Source organism: Parasteatoda tepidariorum, chromosome X2 (genome assembly GCF_043381705.1).
Source record: "Parasteatoda tepidariorum isolate YZ-2023 chromosome X2, CAS_Ptep_4.0, whole genome shotgun sequence".
In the NCBI taxonomy this organism is placed as follows: domain Eukaryota; kingdom Metazoa; phylum Arthropoda; class Arachnida; order Araneae; family Theridiidae; genus Parasteatoda; species Parasteatoda tepidariorum.
Genome location: NC_092215.1, coordinates 10,216,970 through 10,244,808, shown reverse-complemented (window position 1 = coordinate 10,244,808; position 27,839 = coordinate 10,216,970). Strand labels below are relative to the sequence as shown.

Here is a 27,839-nt window from a genome sequence, read left to right as displayed (position 1 = left end):
TTCTGCATTTCTGGTGCAAGAGCATGAAATTATATTATTGGGACCACTAAGTGCCTCAGTGATTTTTTCCTTTATTAGTTTCGGCTTTTTTTAGGAAGAAGATTGGGAAAAAAAAATCAAGGAGTACGACGTAAACCACCAGTCGCGATAAATTCAAGTTGTTAGGTGATGGAGTCATTAATTAGCATGTCAGTCGATATTTTCATTTTCCGGTTCGAGTCTATAGGAATTCTTCGGTTCATTATTCCGTCTTCCATATTGGGAGATGAAGGAAAGGGAAGACAAATAAAAACTACAGAACTCACAGTGAGATCAAACAATCTAAGAACTGACACTATGAGTGAGCGCTTTCCAACTCAGTGAAACGAAAATAAGTTTCACCGATACTATGCAGATACACTAAAACGAGGGAATTGTCCGCCAAACGAAGAATATTAATCTACAAACAACTTACAAAAACCATAACAAAGTCCTCTATCCTTTCCTACAGGTATTCTAAGGTCTGCGAGTGTGTTCGTTCTCCGGTGGCCGATGAATCAGTTTGTAAACAACATTCGATTGCTTATTTCTGTAGATTTTAGTTTCTGCTAACCATCTGAGTCTGAAGAAAAAAGATTTTAAGTTATGAAGTTTAATAAAGCTATTACATATTTCCTACCGAGCCTAGACTAATAATATAAGCTAAAGTTTTCTTATTTTTGCTTAATTTCAAAGAAAATGTGTCTATTAAATATACTGGTCACTAATTCAAGAATATAAATTATCCCACCATAAAAGGGTATGAAAAAAGCTTTCCAAAAGTGTTCTTGTGCCTCGTCACTATAAATGTCTAATAAATGACTTCTCTATTATTTCTCTCTAGGACCTAGAGATATTTGGTGTATATATTTATTTTTTATATTTTCGACAATTATTCTGAGATTCCTTCTCGAAAGCAAAGAAATTTAATGATTAATGAAACTACAAAAATTTTTCTTCTTACTTATATTTCCTTTTTACAGTTAACATTCATTTCATGGAACACTAACTCGCATGAAACGAAATTTTAGTAACAGGTTAAAATGTATTAGAACTGCTATCAATTTTGTTCATTCTTGTTGTAATGGTAACATAATGCTTACTCATCTGTGATAATGGGGGGTTGTTTTGGTACACAACAAAGCAGACCTTCCTCTGGTATTGAATCTCTGGACGGTACAAGTTTACATCAAACAAGTAAGCGCCTAAGCATATCAAGTCTTAGTTTAAAAATTGTTTTCGTGTTTTTAAGAAGATGTGAGTTTTCTTTGAATATAAAGTAAATAAGACAATTTAATTTTGTGATATTCGTTGTGATCTGTTTTACATTATCACGCTTAGATTAAAACTTAATTCGTTTATCTGAATTGCCTTAAAAGTATTTATTGTAATACTGTTGTGATAATTCAGAGTTAGTTTTAGCATCGGCCTGCAGAGAATGTCCGAGGTAAGGAATGCCTAATAACTGCAGGCAGTAAAAGCCTATTTAATTTGAGTAAATCATTGAAAGTATTATTTATTAATTTTTTTTTTAATGCATCATGTTGTAACCTATTATGTTTAAAATTATTATTTCCTACTAAATTTTTTTAATATATATAGATTTTTTATGATTGAAAACTTCATCATTAAATTTGTTTGAAATTAAAAAATTTTAATTTCACAATGCAAATAATAATAGATTTCAAGTTAAATGACCTTAACCATCAAATGGATGATATATCCTGCCCCTTTCTGCATTTCACAAAACACAGATCTTTTCTTTAGAGCATCAATATACTCTGCATGTTTTTTTTCTTCTTGTTTTTCTAATACAGTCTATGAAATAAAAGAATTAATTAAAAAGGTATAAGACATGAAAAACTTACTTTTCACTTTCCACCTAAGGAATTGTGTTCATGTTTGTCATTTTAAAATATATTTAAGGAATTTTAAACCAGCAATGTCCGATAAGTGATTTAATAACTTTTGACAGTAAATTAAGTTCCTGTTTAATATGTTATGAAGTATTCTCCTTTTACATTAATGCACTTGGATGCAAATGTTCCAAATACAACTTTTAATTCTCTATTTTTTTTTCCTCTAAAGTTAGTCTTTATATTAATTGTAACAGAGTTTTCTTAAGGATTAAACATACTTAAATTTGTTCCTTAATCAAGTTTTTTGCTTTTGGAGGTTTTATACATTGTGACGTCCTCACCAACATCCTTATGTCGTTCAGGCTCATTATACATGCTTTTCCCCATTAGCATGAAAAGTATTTTCATCACAATAGCATCATACTGACTACAAAAGAGTGCATGATCCTTGTTGCTAGAGGCCAAAATTACAATGCAGGTCAAGAGGAGCAGATACTTACATAAACTGGAACATAATTTTTATTGTTGCACTTAAAATTGAACTGGATACAATGCTAGAGGAACATGTTGCCATCTAAAAACAATTAAAAACATCAATAAGCAAATACTAAGCTAAGGAGCTTAGAAATAGCAAGCATTGGAGTACTGACAAGAGTTCTATTTATGTTCATATAATTTACATGCTATTGATGTCCACAACTAGATGTCTAATATTAACCTTTCAAATCACTAAGAAAGATAAATATATGCTAATTCCTTAATTATGATGTTTAAGGACTGGATACATTATGATGTAAAAGGATAGTAATCAACAATTCCATCCCCTGGTGACAAATCGTTTGTTCTCCTAAACAGTTAGAAAAAAAAAAGACCAAATGTAAACAAACATCGGAATTTAGCTAGTGTCTCCTGTTGATTGATGCCATTGATTATTGGTCGATCGACGGTATGTTACAACATCTGTCAGGGTTGGGTTTTTATGTCGAAAACCAATTGACAGTACCTGTCAAAACAAAAAAGATTTTAATATCAAAATGATTATCGAACATAATTGATTGATCACTTGTATTTTTATACTGTACTTTTTTTATTTTTACTTCATATTTATTATGGCTAATAATAATTTTTTACCAGATTTTTTTTCGTTTGCTGTTGGTTGATCACGTGTGACTTATGACAACATTCATGAGGGGGAAGGCAATATTACCAGCATCAAATTTAGTTTAAACCCAAATGATGCATTTTTATTTTTTGTTTTATTTTGCTATATTTTTATAATTTAAATCGATAGAATCCTACTGATAAATTGAAATATCTACCGAGTTATTTCCTTTTGATCACTTACAAAGTTTGAACATTTCTGGTCAAAGAATTTATCACTAGATTAATAGTAAATGATGTAAAAAGATGTATATTTTCGGTAAAACAGAATTAAAGAGAAGTGAGAAAGAAAGAAAATTTTTTTTTAATAACCTTATCCTGAGTCCTGAAATAGCCGCAAGAGTATCAATGTAAATAAATATTAACTTTTATTAAGATCAAAATGAGGTATCCATGGAATAAAACTGTTTGAAAGCATATCAAACTTGAAAAAGCAGATACACTCTGACAAATAGAGTAACGGAACGACAACGAAAAGTAAAAATATATATTGTAACCATCTTCAACTTAAGCTTTAGTACTATCCTACTACAGATAAGGAATGATGCCTTAAGCCACACGTGATCAACCAACAACAAATGAAAAAAACAAAAACAGACAAAACACTCGGTAGTCCATAACATCATTGATGTAAGTTGAATGCACGAGTACGTTATGTCACCAAAAACGAGGTTCACAAAATAGAAGATATAAACTTTATTACAATCGATCAAGATATGATCAAACCAAGAAAAAACCCTTATAGTATTTATTTATCTTACATACCAAAGTTGTTTTATTATAGGTACTTTATATATAGGCCTTTTCATCAAAACACCCAAATTCATATCAATATAATTAGCATTTAAATTGGCTACAGTATCCTTTTCTGAAGAAAGAATTATTAAATTATTCAGCTGGTCATTGTTTGTTTCTATAAAGTGTGCATAGTCTGCAGCTCGCCAGCAGTTGATATGCAAATCAAGGGAGTGTCTGATACAGATATTTTGAGAAATTAATGTAAAATCAGAAATTCTAAATCTCACATTTGAGGGATGCATAATTGATGTGTACATTTACACAGATTACACTGTAAATCTGTTTTTTTTTCAGTAAATACTGCTATCAATACGGTTTTAAAAAATCCCATTGTTTTTTATACAATATAAGAATTTTGATTTGTGTAGTCAGTGTTGATGTTCTTTATTTGTATGAATTTCAGCGCAAATGAAATTTTTATTCTTATTTTCTTGGTAGTTGTGTGTCTTATGACAATAATAAAAAGAGAAATCAATATTCATGTAAAAAGTTAAAAACTACAATTTCAAAGGTAAATTGCACAATCTAGCAGAAATTCCACAAGAAAATTGAATCAAGTAACAATTGAAGAACTGACATTGTCAGGGGGTACCAGCCCCAGAAATAGTACAAAACATTTTTTATTGAGAGAGCAAGACAAAGGTCTAAAATTTGCTCTCTCTATATCCCAAAGGCTTTGATAGAAGTCCAGGAAAAGAGAATACAAAAACAAAATACAAAAGTAAAATTAATACAAAATACATAAACAAATTGCTAAGGCAAAAATAAATTTCAAGAAACCTACTTATAAACATATTCCACTGCCAAAACCAAAAACGCACCACTCTCAGAAAATCACAATCCTAACGGAAAATCACAAACATCACATCCTTTCTCAATGCATCGAGGAAAATATTAGGGAAAAAAAGGAAAGTAAGAAAATTATAGCCATCCGTTAGTAGAAAAGCTAATCGGGAGCAACTCTGTTAAGTCTCAATCTTGCCTTTATTAAAAGAAAGAAAATAAAAACTAATAGTTTTTAATCATTTCTTTAATTTTACTGTAAATATTGTAAAAATTAAAAGGAAAACCATTATTTTCAAGATTATTTAAAAAAAATTACTTGTAGCCTCTTGAAAGTATTCAATATTATTGAAAACTTCATTAATTATGGACAGTCGTGAAAAAACTAAATTTTTGGAAACATTACTACACAATTTAGTTTCAAAAATACAGAAAGTAATAACCTTAGAATTAAAAGCCCTCCTTTTATCATAAACGCCAATTTTAATTTAATTATTAGCAATATTAATTTTAAAATCTAAATATTCAACATTTAAGCAATTATCATTAGTTCTCTTCAAAACCAAATTTTCAGGATAAATATTAAAAATAAGATCATAATTTTCTCAATTAAATAAAATTAAATCTTCAATATATCAAAAAGCATTAAACTCTAGAAACTTTGATTTAAAAAAAAAAAATTGAAGGAAATATCTGCAAAAGCTCTAGAAAAAGAATTACCTTGTGGTATGCCTATTTTTTGTTTATAAAAATCAATGCCATTAAAAAGAACATTTTCAGAAAGCTTAGATTTACAAATTTCAATCCAATAATTTTTATCAATATTTATCATGAATGCAAATACATATATATATCACGTCTTTGAGCTTGAGGTATACTGGTTTAAAGATTTTCAAAGTCAAATGCATTCATATTAAAGACTTCAAATTCAAATTAATTTCAATAAAGTTCAAAACATCAATATTACTATTAATAATAATTTTTTTTAACTTTTAATTTTAAACAGAATAATTTCAAGAATATTAAAGAATTTTTTGCTAATAATAGATTTAAAACTATTAGTACCACATCCTTAAATATAAGATAAGTATTCTTAGTATTATATTCCTTAATAAACATTTTTAAAGAAAAATAAAAAATTTGCAATACAAAAGTTGTTCAAAGCTTTATCAATAACTGCACCACTAGGATAAAAACAAAATTTAGGTTAGTTTAATTTATTTTTCATACTTTCAACAATCCTGGTTCTCCATTCTGTAAAACTTTCAATAGGCCAATGATATTTTCTAGAAACTTTAACAATGAAACAATCTAGATCCCTTTTAACTGATGAAATAAAATCATCATTTTTAATTTTTAAACTTGTTCTAAATTTAGATCCTCTACTTAAAATTTTAATCAAATCCTGGTCTCCAACAATATCTAAATTCCAGGTAATAACATGACCACAATCTTTATAAAAAAATTTTTTAAAAAAATGGAGAAAATTTATTTGAATTATTGATTTGGTTAAATCAAAACTTGGTATTAATCAAACAGAATTGCTTTTTAAAAATGATTTTAAAGTTCAGAAAGTTTTTTGCATTATTAACTTCCACGATAAAAAATTTGAGAATACTAAGATTTCACAGGTTGTTCATTATTTTTCAGATTTTTTCCTTTTAAAGAAACTTAAAGTTTCTGATGTCCCTCTACTCTTAGAAAAAAAGTTTGTAATTGTAACTTTTTAAGTCGCCAATTAAATAATATTGCACTGATCAGTATTACTTGTTATCATAATACTGATGAATTTTCTCTGTTTATTGATAAAGAATATGGTCATGTTATCACCTAGCATGTAGATATTGTTGGAGTTCAAGATTAGATTAAAATTTTGAGTAGATGATCTAAATTTAGAACAAGAAAAGATGATTTTATTTATCAGTTAAAAGGGATCTGGATATTTTTATTGCTAAAGTTTCTAGAAAATATCATTGGCCTATTGAAAGTTTTACAGAATGGAGAACCAGGAGTGTGAAAAATAAATTAAAGAAATCTAAATTTTGTTTTTATCCTAGTGGTTCAGATATTGATTATGATATGCTTGATGAAGCTTTTAAATACTTTTGTATTATTGCAAATATTTTTTTTTTAAAAAATTTATTGTTAAGGAATATAACATTAATAATCTTTATTTTAAATTAAAGGATGACAAAAAAGTTATTAAAAGGATTATTGCTTTTAGTAAAAAATTTAAATTGAATCGAATTACTTACTCTTATTTTTTTCCAATTGTTAAATTTCATGAAAATTGCTTTAAATTCAGATTTATAGCTTGTGGTACTAATAGTTATAAATCTATTATTAGCAAAAAATTCTTTAATATTCTTAAAATTATTTTGCTTAGAATTAAAAGCGAAAAAAATATTGTTATTAATAGTAATATTGATATTTTGAACTGTATTGAAATTTGTAAAGTTTTTAATTTTAATATTTTTGACTTAGAAAATCTTTATACCAGTCTACCTTATGCTCAAATATTTGATATATGTAATTGCATTTTATGATAAATATTTAATTAATGAAAGTATTGATAAAAATTATTTGGTTGCTGTTGTAGTTCATTTACGTCACCCTAGAGCTGCACAATGGGCTATTGGCGACGGTCTGGGAAACATCCCCAAGGATGATCCGAAGACGTGCCATCACAATTTTGATCATCAGCAGAGGGGATGGTGCCTCCGCTTCGGTAGCCCAACAGCCTGCACGCGAAGTCTAGCACTTTATGGTAGAACAGTTTAACGAGAACCAATACTGCACACCCTCGGTCCCTACGCAGACTGATCCAAGTGGTCACCCGCCCGCACACTGACCGTAGCCAGTGATGCTTGATTTCGGTGATCTGCTGGGAACCGTGTCTTAACGATCAATCCACTGAGGGACTCATTTGGTTGAAATTTGTAAATTTTATTTTTTTGAAAATGTTTGTTTTAGTGGCATTGATTTTTATAAACAAAAAATAGGGATACCACAAGGTAATTATTTTTCTAGAGTTTTTGCAAATATTTTTTTGAAGCAAATTTTTTTGAGTTTCTTGCTTTTAGATATATTGAGGATTTAATTTTATTTAATTGTGAACATTATGATTTTAATTTTAATATTTATCCTTAAGAATTGGTTTTGAAGAGAACTAATGAATATTGCTTAAATGTTGATTATTTAGATTTTAAAATTAATATTGCTTGTAAACTAATTAAAATCGGTGTTAATGACAAAAGGAAGGCTTTTAATTTCATGGTTATTTTCTGTAATTTTGAACCTAAATTGTGTAGTAATATTTCTAAAAATTTATTTTTTTCACAACTGTCTAGAATTAATAAAATTTGCAATAATATTGAATACTTTCAAAAGGCTGCTAGTAATTTTTTAAATAATCTTGAAAATAATGGTTTTCCTTTTAATTTTTACAATATTGATGGTACAATTAAAGAAATGATTAAAAACTATTAGTTTTTATTTTCTTTCTTTTAATAAGGGCTAGATGGTGACTCAACCGAGTTGCCCCAGTTTAGCTTTTCTTCTAATAGATGGCAAAAATTTTCTTACTTTCCTTTTTTCTTTAAACATTTTCTTTGGTGCATTGCGTAAGGGCGTGATGTTTGTGATTTTCTGAGTGTGGTGTGCTTTCGGTTTTGACAGTGGAATGTGTTTATAAGTAGGTTTCATGAAATTTATATTTGCTACAGGTATTCATGTATCATGAAATTATTATTTTATATTAAATCTATCTATAATAAAGCAATTTTTTTTTTAATCATATTTTGATCGATTGTAATAAAGTTTAGATCTTCCATTTTGTGAAACTCGTTTTTGGTGACGTAACATGCATTCTAGCTTAGGTCAATGATGTTATGGACTAGGAGTGTTTGTCTTTTTTCATTTGTTGTTGGCTCATTTGTTGGCAAATTTTGGATTTTATCTTGCTCTCTGGATAGAAAAGTTTTTGTACTATTTTTATGACTTCCGGGGCTGCATGTCTGCTTTGGTTGTCATTGTTGTATTTTTCATTGTTTTCTTCTTTGTTTACAATTTGCTATGTGACTTACCACATGATTTTGTAGGTCTCTATATTTTCAACATGATATTGGTATTCAAATTTCTGATCACTCACTTTATGTGTTTTCTTTGTGTAAAATTCCTCTTAAATCCAAGTGTTTGTTTTCTTGGGAATTATAACTATGTTATAATAAATGTTACAAGCATAAAAATGGAATTGTGCTTTTGGTCCCTGTAAGACTCTAATTCAAAATACGCCAGTGATTTTAAGTTTTAGTTTTTTAAATATCACATTGAAATCAATTTCTGTACAAAATTAAAATTACGATAAGAATGAGAAAAATAAATATTAAGAAATGTTTCACTGTCACTATTTTCAACGAAGACATTAATGAAGCTGTAGCCATAATTCCATTTTCTGGAGCAATANTATATATATTAACTTTTCTCCTTACATTGCTTTCAGAAGTCATTATCAAAAATACTGTGGCAGCTTTCAAACTGAATCTTTTTCCTTTTAACCATGTTATTTTAACAAATTGCTATTTAGTTTAATCCTCATCTTATTTCAAAATGCAAGATAAATATTTTTGAAAGCAGAATGAAAATTTCATTCATGATTAAATTTAGTTAGAAAAATTTATTCTAAATGATTTTTCATGTTCAAATTTTAGTTTTTATTCATGCAAATTTTTGAACACTGATTGACAAATAAAATTCATTAGTCTTGACTATTTTTAGTGTATGAATTTTTGAATAACTGGTACAAAATGCACCTATTATGTCATTTTCATTAATTTTTGCATGCCAACTACAGTTATTTATTACAAAAGTATTTCATTGAAGATAATAATTACAAAGTAACTAACTATTTGTAATCATGATTATGAGCAAGATACAACTGGGTATTTTTCAAGTTGCCTAATCTGGAAAAAACAGCTGTGTTGTTTCGAGCTAGGCTTCCTTGGCGAAATCTGATTGTAGTACTAGATTCTAATCGCTTTTTTATGAGTAACTGCTTTTTATCAAAAGTTATTATTTTACTTGTAAGTGTGATTACTTGTGATTGTTGGACTACAAGTAGTTTATTGTTATGTACTTTTTATTTGTTGTAATTTACAATTTTATTTGATTTTGTACCTATTTTTGTTGAGCAGTATTTCGAAAAATTATTTATTTTGAATTTATTCTTAATTTAAAATATTTCTGACGAATGAATAAATTTTAATTTATTATTCCGAAAGATTTTGAATAATTATTCATTAGTCTTTATTCATTATTCTGAATGACAAATGTCCATCTCGGGTCAATTTGCATGCTTGAAACTCTTTCTGCTAATTTTTTCTTTTTTCTTTCTCCGGTTGCACTTATATAAGTACTATTTTTTCATTTTTTCTCCACCTATAAAATAGCGGTCTAAGACTAGAAGTAGAATACCGAGAACATAGATCTAGAAGAATTTTTAATTTTGTATGACTGCTATTTAACAGTTTATGACACATTTTTAATAACGAAGTAAGGAGTTAGATAGATTATTTCAAAAGCCAGGTTTAAGTGGTAATGTTTGCTATTTCACAATTAGAAATAGGAGCCAATTTAAATAAAATTATTGATTTACTTATCAATTATCTGAATTTTGTGATTTATCAGATTTGAGCATTAAAATTGACTTAAAATCTTTATAATCCCTATTACTATTCCAATTTTTTACTGTATGTGATTTCTTTTACATGGAAATTAATATGCTGTGATACTTTATTAGTTACTATTGGAAAAAATCAACCTCTAAAGCATGAGAAGCCCAAATGGAAAAGTGATGTGCCTTTAACTGGTGGTCAGCTTCATAGTAAAAGGGATGAATTTTGGGATACTGCTCCTGCTTTTGAAGGACGAAAAGAAATATGGGATGCACTAAAAGCTGCTGCTTATGCTGCTGAAACTAATGATTTTGCTCTTGCTCAGGCAATAATTGATGGTGCCAATATATCTCTCCCAACAGGTATGTTCTATATATTTTATCAATTAGTGTTCATGGCAATTGAGGTTGAATTATGGAAAATAGACGTGCTTCATTTTATATTTTAATTTTATTGCTATGAAATTGAATAGTACTACAGAGAATATGTGTTTACTGTAAAGTATCTTCTTCATTTTAAGTTGGTATCATTTTTAGTTAACTATTTTCAGGTAAGATATAATTATCTTTTTTACACTGATCATATTCCTTTCAATTTGAAATATTTTAGAAAAAAGAAGCTTATCAGCGCACAAATTTTTTTCCCTTTTTTTTAGAATTTTATTTCTAATAGCACATTACAAGACAACTAAAATTTAAATAGAAAAGTTAACTATGATGAAAAGAATGAAATCGACATTAATACACCTATTAATTCGGGGCATTTGCAACCCCTAGTAGCACTTACTAATCAGAATGCAAGAGCAAACAGGACATAAGCAAATGTGTCAAGTCCGTCACTTGAAAATGTAAAATATATTAGTTTCAAAGTAGAACTGAGTGTGTACCTTGAAATAAGTAATACTCAAATTTGATTAACGTAAGTTTACTTGTGAGCCGTTTATAATGCAGAGCATAAAAATGATTCTTCAAACTAATACTTTTCAGTGGATTTTGCATCCATTATTATCAAAATATTTTTCAACTTGTGAAAAAAAATAGTAACAGGCAGAGTGAGTTAAAGAAATGCTAAGTTTTATGTGATGTATAAAATCGTAATATCCTAAAACATGTAAATACTCGTAATATCATTTTAAAATGCACTTTTGTCATACAGTTAAATCGTGGGAACCTTAGCAGATTTTTTTTTTCTGATTCAGAGGTTGTTAATGAAAATTAAAACTGCTTGACGCTCAGTAAATGCAATCTTCCAAGATGTAACTTTACTGTTTTTATGCTGGCTAATACTAGAGTAAATCTTTCACTTCAGATAGACCAATCATGCACTAATACTTTGCATGATAATCTTATGACTTTATATTATAAGCTGCTAGTTCAATTTGTAGCTACTGCTGCAATTGCTAAATCCAAGCATTTCTTAACTTGACTTCTCACTATCGTAAAGTACTGATTAAGTCCTCACCTGAATTTTAATGAAAATTGTTGCCAAGTTGGGTGGAAGATGAATGCTAGCAAGGGGGAAATGCAAATTTTTTTTAAAAAATGAAACATATTTGATAAAGTTTTAATATTACTCAATTTAATAACGTATAAAACAAATGAAAGCTAAATTATGTAACTAAAATAAATGTTTTTTTTTTTTTAAAAGTTTTCACTTTTACTCTTATCTTTCAAATTAATACGACTGTACCATCAAATTTGTTTATTTTCAAAATTGTGTGAGTACAAATAGCTATGTTTGATTTTAAATTCACATTAATTGCTATGTTTTATTCAAATATAGTGTAAATACGAAATGCAAAGTTTGATTTTATATCTGCGTGAATACAAATCGCAATGTTTGGTTTTAAAGTCTCCTGAATATAAATTTTACGATTTAATTTTAAAGGTGCATGAATATGAATCATGGTATTGAATTTTAAAGATGTGTGAATACAAATAATGCCATTTGATTTTTAAATCACATAAATCAATTTTTAAGAACAAGAATCTGAGAAACTGTTACACCTAACATTATGGGGTGGTTCATGCCATCTCAATTTTTTTTCAAAAAATTACCAGTTGTTATATACCTTGTCAAAAGACAAAATCTAAAATTTTTTGCCTCAAAGTTGAGTTGTTAATTCTTTATGGACCCCCAAAGTTCAGAGCATTGCTGGAAAATTTCAGCGTTTTTGCTCTACATGGAAATAGCAATGACCCACATCTCTTAGCGCAAACAGAGTGCCTCCAAGTAATTTAAATATCTGAAAAGTAAGGAGGTTTAACTTTGTAAAATGGGTGAAAAGTTTGTGGCAAATTGTTGCAACAAGGCTCCTGAAGGTCGTAAAAAGAAGCGTTTTTGCTGTTTATTGCAATTTCAGGGCTGATTGTACTCCGGAAAAAATCCGGATATCCAGAATTTTCGCTAGCAGTGATCCGGAAGTTTCCGGAGATCGAAAGTCCAGGCGTTTCGAAAAATCATTGATCCCAGAAATTTCCGGAAATCAAATTTTCAAAGGTAGAACTTAAAAACACAGTTTATTTTATTTGTTTGTAAGGGAGAGTCAGAGATCTACTTTATAAGCTTATATTCATGATTAATATTCATTTTTTATCAGTGAATAGTTGTTATAATCATTAACTCAAGAAAGGAAGACATATTTGTAAATTTTAATTACTTCTCCAGGTCATCATAGGTATGTGTAAAATTTTAAATATATTTTAAGTAAACTAAGAAATATTGAGAAAAAGGAAAAAAAACTTAATTTTTTTTTCAATTTAAACTGTGTTTTTTTTCTTTTTTTGTTTTTGTTTTTTTAACTCAATAAATTTTCCGGAATTTTGACTTGGGCTCACAATCACCCCTGCAATTTTCAACGACTAACTATAGCTTGCGCCTTCTAGTTGCCATGGTAAATAACGTGTCATTTGAAAGATATACAAAAATACTTTCAAAAATTATTTACATAATTGAGGCATATTTAATGCGCTCTTAATTATTTGAAGTTGAAACTTGAAAATTTTCAAATTTTAACTGTCATAACTTTTTGCGCCATAAATATATTGAAATAATTTTTTTACCTTTAATTTACTCCATTGTTAGTCTATCCAAAAAAGTAAAATTTATTGAGGCATGTAGCTTTAAAAAAACTAAAACATTTTAATAAATTACCATGTTTTGGTATTTTCTTTCTCGAAGCAATTTACTCAAACACTTTACTTTCTATATACATTTCACCATAAAAACCGATATTTTTAATATTTTATTGTATATAATCTTGTTGGTTATCCATTTAAAATAATATTTTATTATCATTGACATTTACAATTTGTATAAAAGAGAAATACATAACGGTAATGCTGTAAAACCTTTGTTTTGTAGCTACAAAGTGCATGTGAATTATTTATTTAATAGTTCCTTGTATAACAGTTGGATGCCTTTTAAGCTTGGGATATTAAGAGGATCCACACGGGATAATTATATAGGACCAAAGAAGATGGCGCTTCGATGTGCGGTGTCAATGTTATCACATATCGACCATTTAAACTTTTGTGCTTCTCTCTGGCATAGAAATTTCATCTTGAATGAATCATTTCCACAGTCTTCTAGAATTTTTCCTCTGTAAAATCTTCTGTCATACATTGCTACATAAAATGAATGAGGATGAAGTTCACTGTCCTTTTCAGGGTGGCCACCCACCTGGAAAACCTTGAAAACCTGGAATTATCAGGGAATTTTTTTATACTGGAAAAAACCTGGAAATATCAGGGAAATTTGGATAAAAACCTGGAAAAATCAGGGATTTTTAAAGAAAAGTTGGAAATTTTTCTTTGATGATTTTTCAAATTTCACTAATTTAAATTATTTGCTAATTTTCTTAATTTAAATTATTTCATCCATTATACCCACTTTTTTTTGACGGAAATGTATCGCCAAACAGTTGAAATATCATCAACTTAGCGATACTTTGCTTGCATCAAAATTTGCTCCATTATAGTTCTGTTAAACTAGAATGCCATATAAAATTCTTCCACGGTTGCTAAACAAATGTGCAAACTTTTGACCGCTATGGGAATTTAGGAAAATTTAGGTAAGATTCTGGTGGAAAAAGGGAATTAGGATATTAGCTTCTGTTTTTAAATTCTGTCCTTGGGCTAAATCCATTTATGGCTCAAGTTTGTTCCGATGCTTTGGTGGTTATTTTTTTTCTCTATTTTGACAAAATATCTTTGTATTTTTAACTTTATAAAATTCTCCAAACATTAGTTGGTTATAATTTTATGATAATAGATTTTATGTCGCACTCTTTTTCTGAAAGCTTTTCTACTCCTATTCAAAGAAATCTGTGAAGTATTTTTTCTGAGCAAACCAACCAATCACACATTTTTTTACAATGACTAAGAGTAATGTTTGTCGACAAATTTTTACAATTGTTGCATTAATGCTAATTTTTTCTATTTCATTTTAACCTCTTATAACATATTTTAATTTTAAACAAAAAAGGCTCCTTTGTTGGTCAATATATGATTTTTGATTCAAAATTTTGTGCCAAAACATTAAAAAATAAATAAAAAATCTTGAAAATTGTCAAAATAAATTATTTTTTTCAAGATGATATGTTAAAAAAATAACATTTTGAATAAAATATTTTATAATATAGACACTTTTCTTGTACACATCCTATACTTTATAAGAAAAAAGAAACAAAAACCTGGAAATTTTAAGATTTTTATCTGGAAAACCTGGAAAAATCAGGGAAATTTGAAATCTGATTTGAGTGGCCACCCTGCTTTTCTTCAAAAATTTTGATCTATTGCCAAATATTCTCTCTGAAAATCCCAAAATTTATTGAAAAGCTATATTATATTCTTTAAGAAATTGTTAACTGTTGAAAACATTAAATAAAAAAAAACATAAAATTAAAAACATAACAAACCTCATTTTCTTCAGTTGCAATTACTAAAAGATGGTCTTCATATTCATTTTCATCTTCTTTCACAGTATCAAAATCTATACCTTTTCCTTTTATTCTGCTGAAATAAGAAATCACTTGTTCATTCGTAAGATATTCTGGGCAAAACGGTTTCTTTTCATCTACTGAATCACGTCTCATCATCTTGACAACATTCTGTGCAGTAAATTTTATTACCTGTATCATCTCCTTTATAAAAACATTGCTGTAGAAACTGTTTTTGATTTTAATTCAGACGCGTGATTTTTCTTTTTGGTTTCAGTGCCCTTCCCAGTTGTGATACCATAGCTGAGAAATTTTCATTTCTATTAGATGTGCCAGCAATTTGAAAAAAGGAAATTAGTAGTTTGGAAGTCTACTTTTTTTTTGTTACTGTCTCAATTTTTTTAGCAAACATTTTTTAGCTTTGTCCACTCCTGATAGTAATTTTGGAATAGTATGTTCTCCTCTTGCTATATGCAAAGACAATTCATCTGCAGTTTCAAATGTAGAAGTACAGTTGTCTTCGGGACAAAATATGAAGTAACAGACTTACGGCTAAGAGAAATCGATTTATGATTAAATTTTATGTTGTTATAAGGAACTTTTTTTCCAGGACCAATTTCAAAATATTTTTATATATTGTTAGATTCAAATATCATTAGATTCATGTTTCATAAATATTGTTAGATTCATAATTCATCGAAAATATCGTTAGATTCAAATTTCACAGAATGGTATGACTGTATTTCATGTAACTTAACACTTTCGACTGAGCATTTTCTTTATTGATTTCTATAACTGATACTTTAGTCTTTTTCATTCTTCCTTTTAAAATGAGTGTATCATACACATCTTTAGCTGATGTTACATCAGGACCATCACATAAATATGTTCCAATAAATATTTTAGCAATTGCATTCTCTTGATCAGCTTGATATTTACTTCTCTGAGGTTTCATTATCGTCATGCCTAAGTATTTTTAACCCCAAATTCACCATCAGATACTGGCTTTCGCTGCATATATTGCCAGAATAACAGCCTGCATTGTCAGTCTTCATGTGTAGTTTCTTCATGCTTTGAAAATCGACCGTATGCTTTGACTCACACAAAGTTAGCAATGCGTCTTGATCACAATATTCCAGAATAGTAAAATAAGTTGATTTTTCAACTATTCCATTAATTAATGTAACAAACACATCAACATGCCCTTTTTACCAAAATAGTCCTGTTGCTTTTCACGATAGTTTTGTGGTAAAATGTTTTGCGACCAGTATTGAAGCCAAAAGACTGTTTCTTCGTCTGTTTCTTGCAGTGCAGCTGCCTTTGCCTTTCTTGTTGAACTCCTCTCATTATATGCTGCATGTATTCTCTAATATTTTTGCTTGCAATTTTGAAATCATTGTTGATTTCATCTTTAGCAGCACTATTTTTCATGTTTCTTACTTTACTTGCAATTTCATCTTATGTAGATACATGAATTTTTTTAATAAGTTTATTTTGACTCAAGAGAAGTATTGTTCTGATAATCCAGAAGACAAGTGGTGATAAAAGCAGAAACAATGAAAATAATGGAGTTTTGATGTTATTTTTCTGCAAAATTTTATGACACAAACAAGAGTTGAGATACAGTGTTTTTCATGTATAAAATTAAAAATTGTTGTTCATAGTTTAATTAACTTTTGACACCAAAATTAATGAAGTTATTGGATTAGTCCTAAAAGAAATTTTAGATAATAAAACTAAGCACAACTACTTTTACAATTCATACTTATCAAAATTTATTAAAAATATAAATTTTTATTAACAAATATATGGAAAATATATAGTAATTCAGCTAGCTCTGTTTAATTAAGAAGAGAAATTGACGAAACTACATAAATAAGGCATGAATATATATACAATTATCCGGTGTGGATCCTTTTACTGTCCCAAGCTTAAAAGGCATCCAACTGTTATACAAGGAACTATTAAATAAATAATTCACATGCATTTTGTAGCTACAAAACAAATGTTTTACAGCATTACCGTTATGTATTTCTGTTTTATACAAATTGTAAACGTCAATGATAATAAAATATTATTTTAAATGGATAACCAACAAGATTATATACAATAAAATGTTAAAAATATTGGTTTTTATGGTGAAATGTATATAGAAAGTAAAGTGTTTGAGTAAATTGCTTCGAGAAAGAAAATACCAAACCATGGTAATTTAAAAAAATGTTTTAATTTTTTTAAAGCTACAGCCTCAATAAATTTTACTTTTTTGGATAGACTAATAATGGAGTAAATTAAAGGTAAAAAAATTATTTCAAGATATTTATGCCGCAAAGAGTTATGACAGTTAAAATGTAGGTAAAATTTGAAAATTTTCAAGTTTCAACTTCAATTGATTAAGAGTGCTTTCCATGTAGTGCAAAAACGCTGAAATTTTCCTGCAACGCTCTGAACTTTGGGGGTCCATAAAGAATTATCAACTCAACTTTGGGACAAAAAATTTTAGATTTTGTCTTTTGACAAAGTATATAACAACTGGTAATTTTTTGAAGAAAATCTGAGATGGTGCGTATTTTAAGTGTGTCACTGTCTCAGATTCTCTCTCAGATGTATTATCATCGCTGTTCAATGATTATTAGTAGTATTGTTTATTATAAAATTGTTTTCATAGGAACTTTAATGGACTGTTATGATGAATTGGGAAATCGGTATCAGCTACCTGTTTATTGCCTGAGTGTACCAATAAATTTAGTTGAAGAAACCAATGAATCTGAATCTCCTGCAGCTGAAAGTGAGCCCTGGAGTGAAAGTGGGGAAGAAATAACTTTAAAATTTAGGCTCTCTACATCTGGTAAAGATACAAAAGTAGCAGTTCGTACTGGAGAAACAGTCTTAGCTGGTAAGAAACGTTTACAAAATATTGAAGCTGTTGATCCTGCAAGACAACGTTGGTATTTTGGGGGAAGACTATTACATGATAAAATGAAAATTGAGGAGGCCAAATTGCAAAGTGGTTTTGTTGTTCAAGTTGTTTTAACTCCTTTTGACATTTCTAGTGATAACCAAAAGCTATAAAAAAGCACCTCAGTGAGTGATAAGGTGACCTTAAAGTGATAGCAAGATCATATGTATTGGAAAGCTTATTGCTTTTGTTCTGTATGAAATGGCCAAATTCTATCTTGTATTTTTTATCAAATTACTTATTGTTCACTATGCATATTAAACACCAAGTGTGCTTTTTAATTTGCATAAAGGGAAATTTGTTGACATTATGTTTGTTAGTTTTTACAAAGTGAATGAATTAATTGTTTTTTTAATCTTAAAAATCTCATGTAATATAGTTTTTCAATTTTATGTTGCATTCAGGATTTTTAAATAAAAAATCTTTTGCTAAGGAGTGATTATTTAACTAAGCAAATAAAATAATATTTTTTAACTTCATTGTATTCTCTTTATGCAAATTTTATACTTGCAGAATTTCTTAATCTGTAACTTATAAAAGTATTTTCTCTTAAAATATTTACTTTGCAATTTGTGTACAATTTATACTATGCTGTTTATTAGTTCCAAAGTACATATTTGGTCTTTTACTGGTTATTTAATTTGTTGGCCAATTAGTATTAATGCATTTTATTAATATAACTTAAATATTAATACACATAATATTCACCTTGGAAATGTTTAACTGCTCAAAAGCTGCCATTGTTATGTACCACATTTGCTTCTAGAATAACAATTTGTCTAAAAATATGCTAAAAAAAATGACTGTTACTTTTTAATATCAGTTTTTCCTTTTTGTGTGTGTCTTCTTTTTTTCTTTTTTTTTTAAAGAAAATTTTTTAATAAATTATTATTATTGCTTTCTTTTTTATATGTTATAACTCTTGTCACATATTTATCATTGCTTATTTTACTATTTAGTTCAAACGAAACTAATTATCACAAAAAATATGATCTCATTTAATGGAACATTTTGGTATGAGATTTAAAATATCTTTAAAATTACTCAATTATTTGGAAGGAAAATTTATTTCTTTATTCAGAAAATGAACAAACGTTAAAGATCTGTTTTGTAAATCATTTTCTTCCTTCTCAAAATTTTTGTCTTCATATTTAAAAAGTATATCACTGCAAATTTCTAACTTCTTTTTGGAATTGGAGACAATATTCATATTCAGTGGAATGGTAGAAAAGTTGTCGGAATCTATTCTATAGTGAATATATCACTTGGAAATATCTCTGAAGATCAAGTAAAAGATATCTCTTACTAGATTATTTTAAAGTTATTTATAGTTATAATTATTTTTTTTTCCTTAACAATCAAGTTAATGAAGGTTCTTAGACAATTTCTTGACTTAAAAACCTAACACTAAATGCTTCTATTAACATTCTTTATAAACTAATGTTTATACAGTGTAATGAGTAATTTTTCATTATTAATTTCTAATTAATAAGGCTAAAAAAAATTACACCACATGAAATTAGTAAATAAGAAATACAATAAAGCATTAAGTTTCAGCATATTTTAAAACAAACAACTTTTAGAGAAACCATGCTATTGAAGTCCATTTGAATGAAAAAAAAGGTTAAAAATTAATGTATTATTATTCAAAAGACCTTGAGTTTAAAGAAAAATATAACAATACTAAAGAATGTGGTTTATACCTAGGTTATACAATCACATTAAAATTGTAGATTTAGATATTGAAAATATAGTCCCCGAAACTAATAATTAAAGCTATACAAATACATTATGAAGTTCCTTTTTGGGACGTGTAATTAATAGAAGCATCTATTTAACAAACAAAATAAACAAAACTTTTTTTTCATAAATATGTATGCATTGTTTTATTTATTTATTTTATGTTTACAATTGGTTAAGAAAATTTTTTTATTTTTTTCTTCTTACTTCTGTTGCTTCTCTGATAACTAAACATTTATTCTGTCTCAATATGCATAACTAAAAGAGTTGTGTAAAAGACAAGAGCAGTTAAAGAGAAACTTACTTTGAAGAGAAGAATAAGCTATGAATATTAATGAGGCTGAATATTAGTGTTTGAAAAGAAAATCAGCAGGTAGATTTGTTTCACTTTAAACTATACATATTTTTTTTAAAAAATCTGCACAATTCTGTTCCTTGTTTTAGTTTTTTCTCTTAAATCTGATAACTTTAATTTTGGAATACCCTGTTTTTAATGTTATTTTCATCTCATTCTTCTTTTCATAAAGAAAAATAAGAGAAAAATCTATCTTTATTCTTAAAAAAAATTTTCAAATTGTCTGCTGGTTCTCATTTATTTTTTTATAAATATATTTTATCATACTAGACATCTTTTAGAGGTCATTCAGACTATAAGAAAATGCTGCATGAAATTGACCTTAATTATCATTACTGTCTATTCATTATTTTTTTATTGAATCACGCTAACACATGTTTTGATGTGTGCAGGACCTGTTATTCGGAAAATCTATATTCCGAACTTGATGATGTCCCGACAGTTCCAGATATGGGACTTTCCACTGTATATTTAGAATTTGTATGGGTTCTTAAAATACTTTAATAAATTCCTAATTCAAAAGAAAATATTTAAGTCTATAAAAGGTGAATCATTTTCTTAGGTGGTTAGTTTTTTTCTTATCTACCTTTGGAATTCTAAAATGTTTCTATAAATGAAAAAATATCTAAACAGTTCCAATATTAACGCAAAAAAATATTTTATTATTTCATATTTCGATTTATGTGTAGGCATTGCTGTAAAAAATGGGACATTGTCTACTGAACTTATATTCTTGTAGGCCAGAAAATTAGTGAAAGTCACTAAATTTTCTGAAAACATAAATGAAGTTTAAAATCATTTGAGAAACTAAGTTTATTTCATTATGTGCAAGGAAACTATCATTGTATTAAAGCGGGTGGTTTTGATACAAATCTTTAACATGCTAATTTATAAATGAAACTCCTTTCTGGTATTGGCCGTGATATATTTTATGTTTTATTAGTGTAGAATTTTATTATAATTTTCATAATTATTGTTATGGATATGAAGCTCTTATTGGTCTATCATAGCATGAAAAGTTAGTTTGAAAGTCTATCAGAACTTATAATTTAAGAAGAAAAAATTTCTTTTTTAAAACTATTTTTATGAAACAAAAATGTATTACTGTTATATTGCTGTATGTTTTATTGTTGCTGTTGCAAGTTCTTTCGCCATAAACATTAGCAGAAATAATTAAGAAATGGTTCAATTTTTTAAAGAAAATTATCAGTTAGAAAAATATTTTGTTTAAATCTGACAGTCTTGCATGTAATTTAGCTTGTATGTTTCCTTTCAGAGCAAATAAGTTTCTTTTATAATTTGAATTAGTGCATTTGAGAAAGGCTCTTAGAAAATTGCTGTTGTGCAAACAAATACCCGAAGATAAGTACAGTAAAAACTCAATATAATGAGTATGGTATACTGTGAGATATCCACTATTACGAAAAGTCACTATCAAAATGTTAATGTTATAGACACAAAAATTTTATATTTATAATCAGTTAAAGATTAGTAGCATTTTGTTATTCGCGACAAAAAAAATTGGTGGGATAAACATTGCAATGTGTTTTTCTACTGTTAAAATTAGCCAAATTATATGAAAATGGACAAAGTAGAAGACATTTTTATTTTTGTCTGGTATAAATACAAAAAAGTGAAAAATGAACATCATTTCATCTTGATCTCTTCTTCTATCTTAATTCTTTATATCAATAAAACATTTTTGGGTAACCACCAGTCAAGTTATCTTCCTTTTTACAAGATAAAAAATCTTTTGCTATTTCCAAGAATCATGTTCCACGTGGGCCTTTTGTGTGTCACTTATCTACTATGGCCTTTTATTTCTTTTCTTCTCTGAAATTGAAATCAATATTCTGTGTTACGAATGTCTGTGTCAAAAACACTAGTACATTATAACACTTCTTTTCTATTGCTATTTTAACATTTGTGTAATTGCTTATTGTTATAAGCTCGCTATAACAATGATTCTATTTTGCTATAGTGAATTGACATTATGATGTACTTTTACTGTACTCATTTTCTGGAAATTGTTGTATGGTATATAGAGAGTGTTTTATTTTAATTGCATGGAGCTAATTTCTAAGGAATATTCCATTTAAACAAAGTTTAAATGATTAATTGTTTTTTACAAATGTTAGTGTTGCTACCTTTTCTTGTGATTGTAATCTAATGAGAGTAAAAAGGGTTTTGAGCTGGGTACTTATTTAAAAATTATCATTCGTAGAAAAGAAACTTAGATTTTTATTTTCTTATGTTTGATTTCTTGAGTTAAAAGCTGAAACAGATATATCTCTTACAAATACTGCTGAAATATGAAAGTTGACATGAAGAAATATTCAAAAGTTGATTATATATTAGATATGCAATCATGTGAATAACTAATACCCAAGAATGCATTAAATTCAATTTCATATCAATTCAATTTTGTACTTAAGTATAAGTTTTACCCTTAATGTGTTTTGTTTTTTACTCTTGACTGTCTACTCATTTGATCACTTTTTATAATTTTAATTTTGTAATTCTCAACTTCAAAGTTCATAAGTTAATGAAAATCCCCATTACTTCTTTACCAAAATTGTTTCGTTTGAATTATAGAAACTAAATATAATTTTAAAGGTAAGGGATTGATTTTGATTGTGAATTTCAAAGTTTTAACTTCAAATAGATATTCTAAAAATCAAAGAACTTGAAAAACTTTTCAACTGATTAAAATATTAAATGGAAAATGTGCAGACAGAAGTTTCCAAATAAATACAGTGAAACTTAAACAACTCAGCATCATTAGAAACAAAAAAATAGTTTTGAAAAATTCAACTAATTGAAATTTGAACAAAATATTTTAATATATTTTTTCTATATAATAAGAATGTTTTTTTTTTTCCAAGAACATACTAAATATTGTTAAAAGCAAGTTAATCAAAAAGTAGGTTTATTTAGTTAGTTTTCAAAATATTTGAATAGAATTAAAATATTAGAAGCTCATAACAAATTTTACACCTGTTTAAATGTTAAAATTGCTGAGTGCCAAAGATTATTTATTGTAATTAAACACTCAGAGATCTGTCTACAGGTCTCACTCCTAAAACAAAATTGCTCCTTGAATAAAAATAAACCTTGAAGCCTACCCCATTTCAGATTAATGGCTACTAGCTTGTATGGGAAGTAAAGACTGTTGACAATGCTGACCACATATTCAAAATCATACTGCTAGTTACGAAATTGTGGAGCCAATCTTTCATGACCCCCTACTCGCAATGGATTGTTACAGGAATGCTTCACTTTTTTTTTTAATTTATTGCCCTGAAAGAAAAATTGCTGAAAATCATTATAGCCCCATGGTATCATTCAGGATTTTATAGTAAGTAGAAAAGTCTCTCTTCCAGTTGTTGGTATTCATAATTAAAAAGAAAGAATGCAACTACATTTCTTTTTTCAGTCAAAGCTTAAGATGGTCATCTTACTTCTTTTTTAAAATTGTTATAATGATAATGAATGAAGAGAACTTCAAACAGCCTCCAGAAGTTATTGATCTTGTTTGTAACTATTATTTTTTTTGGTTAGTCTTTCTATTGTGCACCTTAACTGATGACTAAATAAATATAAAACTTCTCAACTAAAACTTAAAATTCTTACAGTTTATTATTGCTTGGAAGAATAGGAGTTGCTAAGTAAAATTGCATATGCATTGCTAAATGAAGTTGCTTGATATACTTCATATTAATAGTAACGATTTTTAATGAATACTTTTTCTAAATACTTAAATTAAATAAACATCAATGCTTCAGAAAAAGTCCTTTTAAATTCAATATTTTTGACTGTATAAATTTATTTAAAGAAATTACTGGATGGTATTTCTCTGGAAACAAATGTTAACTACCAAAATTTAATCTCTTAGCGTGCTTTTAAATCATCAATACAAAAAATTAATCAAATTATTCACCATAATGTTGTATAGGGTTTTGCTGTTATGCAGCAAATGGTAGAATTCTAAAAGGCCTCTGGTCCAAAAGCTGTGATTCTTTTAATTTAAATGCCAATTTAAACAGCTGAGAATGAAAACAAAGAATTTTCGTAACTTTTTTTAAAAAAAAAAAAAACTTCTTTCCTGAGAATAAAAGTTTTTTTTTTCCATCCTTGGCATTTCTAATTTGTTTTTGTCCCTTAAAGAAACACCATGTGATCAGAGTTTCCATAGACTGAGAGGCGTAATAGGCAACACTGGGAGCAAAAAAAATTTCTGTAATTTTTATTTTCTAAGACAGGCATAGTTGCCATATAGCAATAAATTTTTAGAACAGGATGGTTCCTTTTACAAATGATACTATTACATGATTTATCAATCATAAAAAAATTTTCTTACATTTTTCTATCAATCATGAATTCACTTTATCTTTATATATATATTACGTAAAAGTATCTAACAAAAAATAGGTGGCAGATTCCCACCCTTATTGTGCCTTTCAAAATTATTCTTAATTTTACAATATTTTATGTGTGATTTAAGTTACACTTGAAATGTATAATGAATGTATTAAGTATTATAGTGTAAGTCTTCATAAAAACTTTTACAGTAATGTGCACATAATAATTAATTTTTCGCTAACTACTGTTATTTATTGGTATAATATAGATTATGGAGGAAAATTTATTTAAACCTAATACTTCTTTCTTTAAATTAGTATGCAATACCACAGCCTCAACTTTACTCAAGTTAGACAAATCTTCATTAATAAAAAAGATTTTTGCTTATAACTGTGAAAAGTAACATAATTTAATAGCTCCTTAGATCTGAGAATCTAAAATGAATTTTCTTTATGAAATTTAAAAAAAAAAAAAAAATGCATTCTTTGGCAAAATGTAACAATGTTCGATATTCTTAAACTATGTTGTTTTTATTTTATAATGGGAATTTTTTATTTGCTTTCCTTATTTTAATCTCTCTCTCTCTCTTTTTTTTGTTGTATGCTTTACATTTTGACATTGAAAACTAAGCGACACATAATTGTAATTTATCCCATGGCGGCAGAATAATATCCTATGACAACATATGTTCATTCTAATTACAAGTTCTGAATTGTAAAAATTTCTAATCTATGGTGGAAATGGGTTGTATGAAAATGAGTAACACGAAAAGTGTTACTTTAGCAAAACTAAGACATGGATAGACAGCCCATTGCACACATCCCACAGAAATTTTGTCTAAACCTGTAAAACCCTTACTACTGAAATCATGTTTAATTTTAGACATTTGTACCAATGAGTAATTTTCCAAATTTACATGATTTGGCTGTCAGAATTGTAGTAGATTTCAATTCAATGCATGATAAATATATTATCTGTGGTGAACCTAATGAAACCAAAATTAACTGATATGTGCCTAAAGCACCTAATTTTGTTACTATCTTCAAGAACTGGTTCTAATATAGATGATGTAATACAACAACCTCCTTAATTGCTGTTTTATATTTTTTTGAGAATTAATAGCTTCAAATTATTAATTTTTATTTTATATTTAACCTAAGTGGCTGAACCAAAGAAGGGGAAGAAGGCTAGCTTCTGTAGATATAAGGTAAGCCTGTCCCCTCAGGGGTTGATATGGCTCCTGAGTATAAGGGAAAAGTAACATTTAGGGACACAGCAGCAATGGTGTTTGAAGCTGGTTTGCACCCATCTCCCTCCCCCCTCCTTACCACTATCAGGGAAAGGGAAGAAAAGGAAAGTTTTCTCTTTTTATTTATAATTGGTTTATTAATGCATTTTTTGCACTATTTTTAAACAGTACTGTACTACTTATTTAGATATTTCTTTGAAAGTTCATTTTTATCATCCATGTTTATTAAATTTGCTGCACGTTTTGCAATAGAACAAAATAATAAAATGGTGGGAGACAACCTTCTCAGCCATAGATATGTCAGATGATATACTTCCTGGCAATCTCTTTGCTTTTTGTGCGTATGCATTCAATTTTAGTATTATGCTCTGAGTATGCTGCTCTTGTAAGCTGTTTTTCTGGTGTAGCACAAATTCCCTTTGCTAATTATGTATACAAAGAGCTAGACTTCTCCCTTCGATTTTCTTTGAACTTTTTAAATATTTGTTAAAACTAAAACCTAAGTTTATACTGCTGTTTATGTATTATATTATTTTTTAAATCTTGTTCTCAGAGTTACATGTTTTATTTCCGTAAAGTCCCATAATCAACCTGTAAATAATATTTTTTTAAATTTTTTTTATTCTTTTAGTATGTTGAAAGTTGCATGAATTTTTATATTTTTTTTCTTCAAAAAGGGGCACTGTTCCCAAAAAGGTTGGCCACCTTTAAAGGGAAAAAAATGCAATCTATTGTTATTAAAAGACTTAGCCCTCCATACTATAAATTTCATTTGTTCTTTTCTCTCAGCTTGATTTTCTTATTTTGTTACTTCATGATAAATAAAGTTTGAAAGTCATGAGAATGTATAATTTTTTCAGCATGAAAAACTTATAAAAAAAATCTTAAATTCAAAATAAAATTTTAAGAGATACTTAAATGGTATTAAATCGCTTAAATATTAACAGTAGTTTATATTATATTCAAGTGTGAGTTAATTCTTATCATTGAAAATAAAAAATTTGTTCAGTAATTAGTGTTCTATTTTTTTAAATTTTTTTTTAATTATTATTATTTTATGTATAACATTTTAATCAGACTTGCAAATTCTTAAATAAAGTTATTCAAAATCTATCAACTTTTTATTTGCATTTAAAGTATTAAAACATACTGTGAAAATTTATACTATGTGGTAACTTAATATGACTACCTAATTTCTTTTTTTTATTACGAGAATGGATTTAAAATATTCCTACAGTCAAATAAATATTCTCTAGAAACTGAGACAGCAAAGTGTACTTGATGAAAAAGCTTAATTGGCTTCAAATAATATGAAGATATGTCAACATGTTTCAAGTGCTCAAAAATTGGCACCATTTCTCAAGACCTGTCAGACTTTTGAACATATGAAATATGTTCGCTTTTATTTCCATTTTCATATTTTTTGAAGTCAATGAAATTTTTCAATCGAGTTTATCCCTACAGTTCTTTGATCATATAGTTGACAAGTACAGATTTCAGTGTAACTTGGTTGTTTTATTGAATAGTTAAATGAAAAAGTTGTTAACCTTTTTAAATTGCTATATTGTTATTGATGTTATTGACTTGGTTATTTTACAAATTAAAAAATTGTTGAAAGTGATAGAGAATAAAAATGAGTAATATCTCAAATGAAAAGAACTCTTCTGTGTTTAGAAAATTTTTACTTTCTTGATGCTCTGAGGGAAACGGAGATTTTAAATAAGAATTGGAACTGGAAAAATATATCAGTACTACTTGATATAAAAAAACAAATGTTTGTGCTAATAATTACATAAAATTGTTAAACCTATAGAAAATTGTGAATTTAGAAAATTCATTTGTATTATATGTAATTTACGTAGAATTTTTTGTGTTACTATTTTATATTATATACTGTATAAAGAACTTTTATTAATCAAGTTTTAAATAAAATGTGATGTTTTGAAA

General features: G+C 27.6%; 1 protein-coding gene across 1 annotated transcript; it reads left to right on the top strand.

Annotated features, from left to right (window-relative positions):
- Positions 1-789: 789 nt before the first annotated feature.
- On the top strand, positions 790-27,839 carry LOC107442711 (ubiquitin domain-containing protein 2). Its single transcript, XM_016056715.3, has 3 exons — positions 790-1,215; positions 10,417-10,653; positions 17,896-27,839. The coding sequence occupies exons 1-3, from the start codon at positions 1,134-1,136 to the stop codon at positions 18,297-18,299; spliced, it is 723 nt and encodes a 240-aa protein (XP_015912201.1). The 5' UTR covers positions 790-1,133; the 3' UTR covers positions 18,300-27,839.

Excerpts from the sequence above, each read along its gene's own strand:
- LOC107442711 (XM_016056715.3), top strand. The coding sequence starts at position 1,134 with ATGGGGGGTTGTTTTGGTACACAACAAAGCAGACCTTCCTCTGGTATT. Across the intron at positions 1,216-10,416 it reads TACAAGTTTACATCAAACAA|TTACTATTGGAAAAAATCAA; the intron begins GTAAGCGCCTAA and ends ATACTTTATTAG. Across the intron at positions 10,654-17,895 it reads CAATATATCTCTCCCAACAG|GAACTTTAATGGACTGTTAT; the intron begins GTATGTTCTATA and ends TTGTTTTCATAG.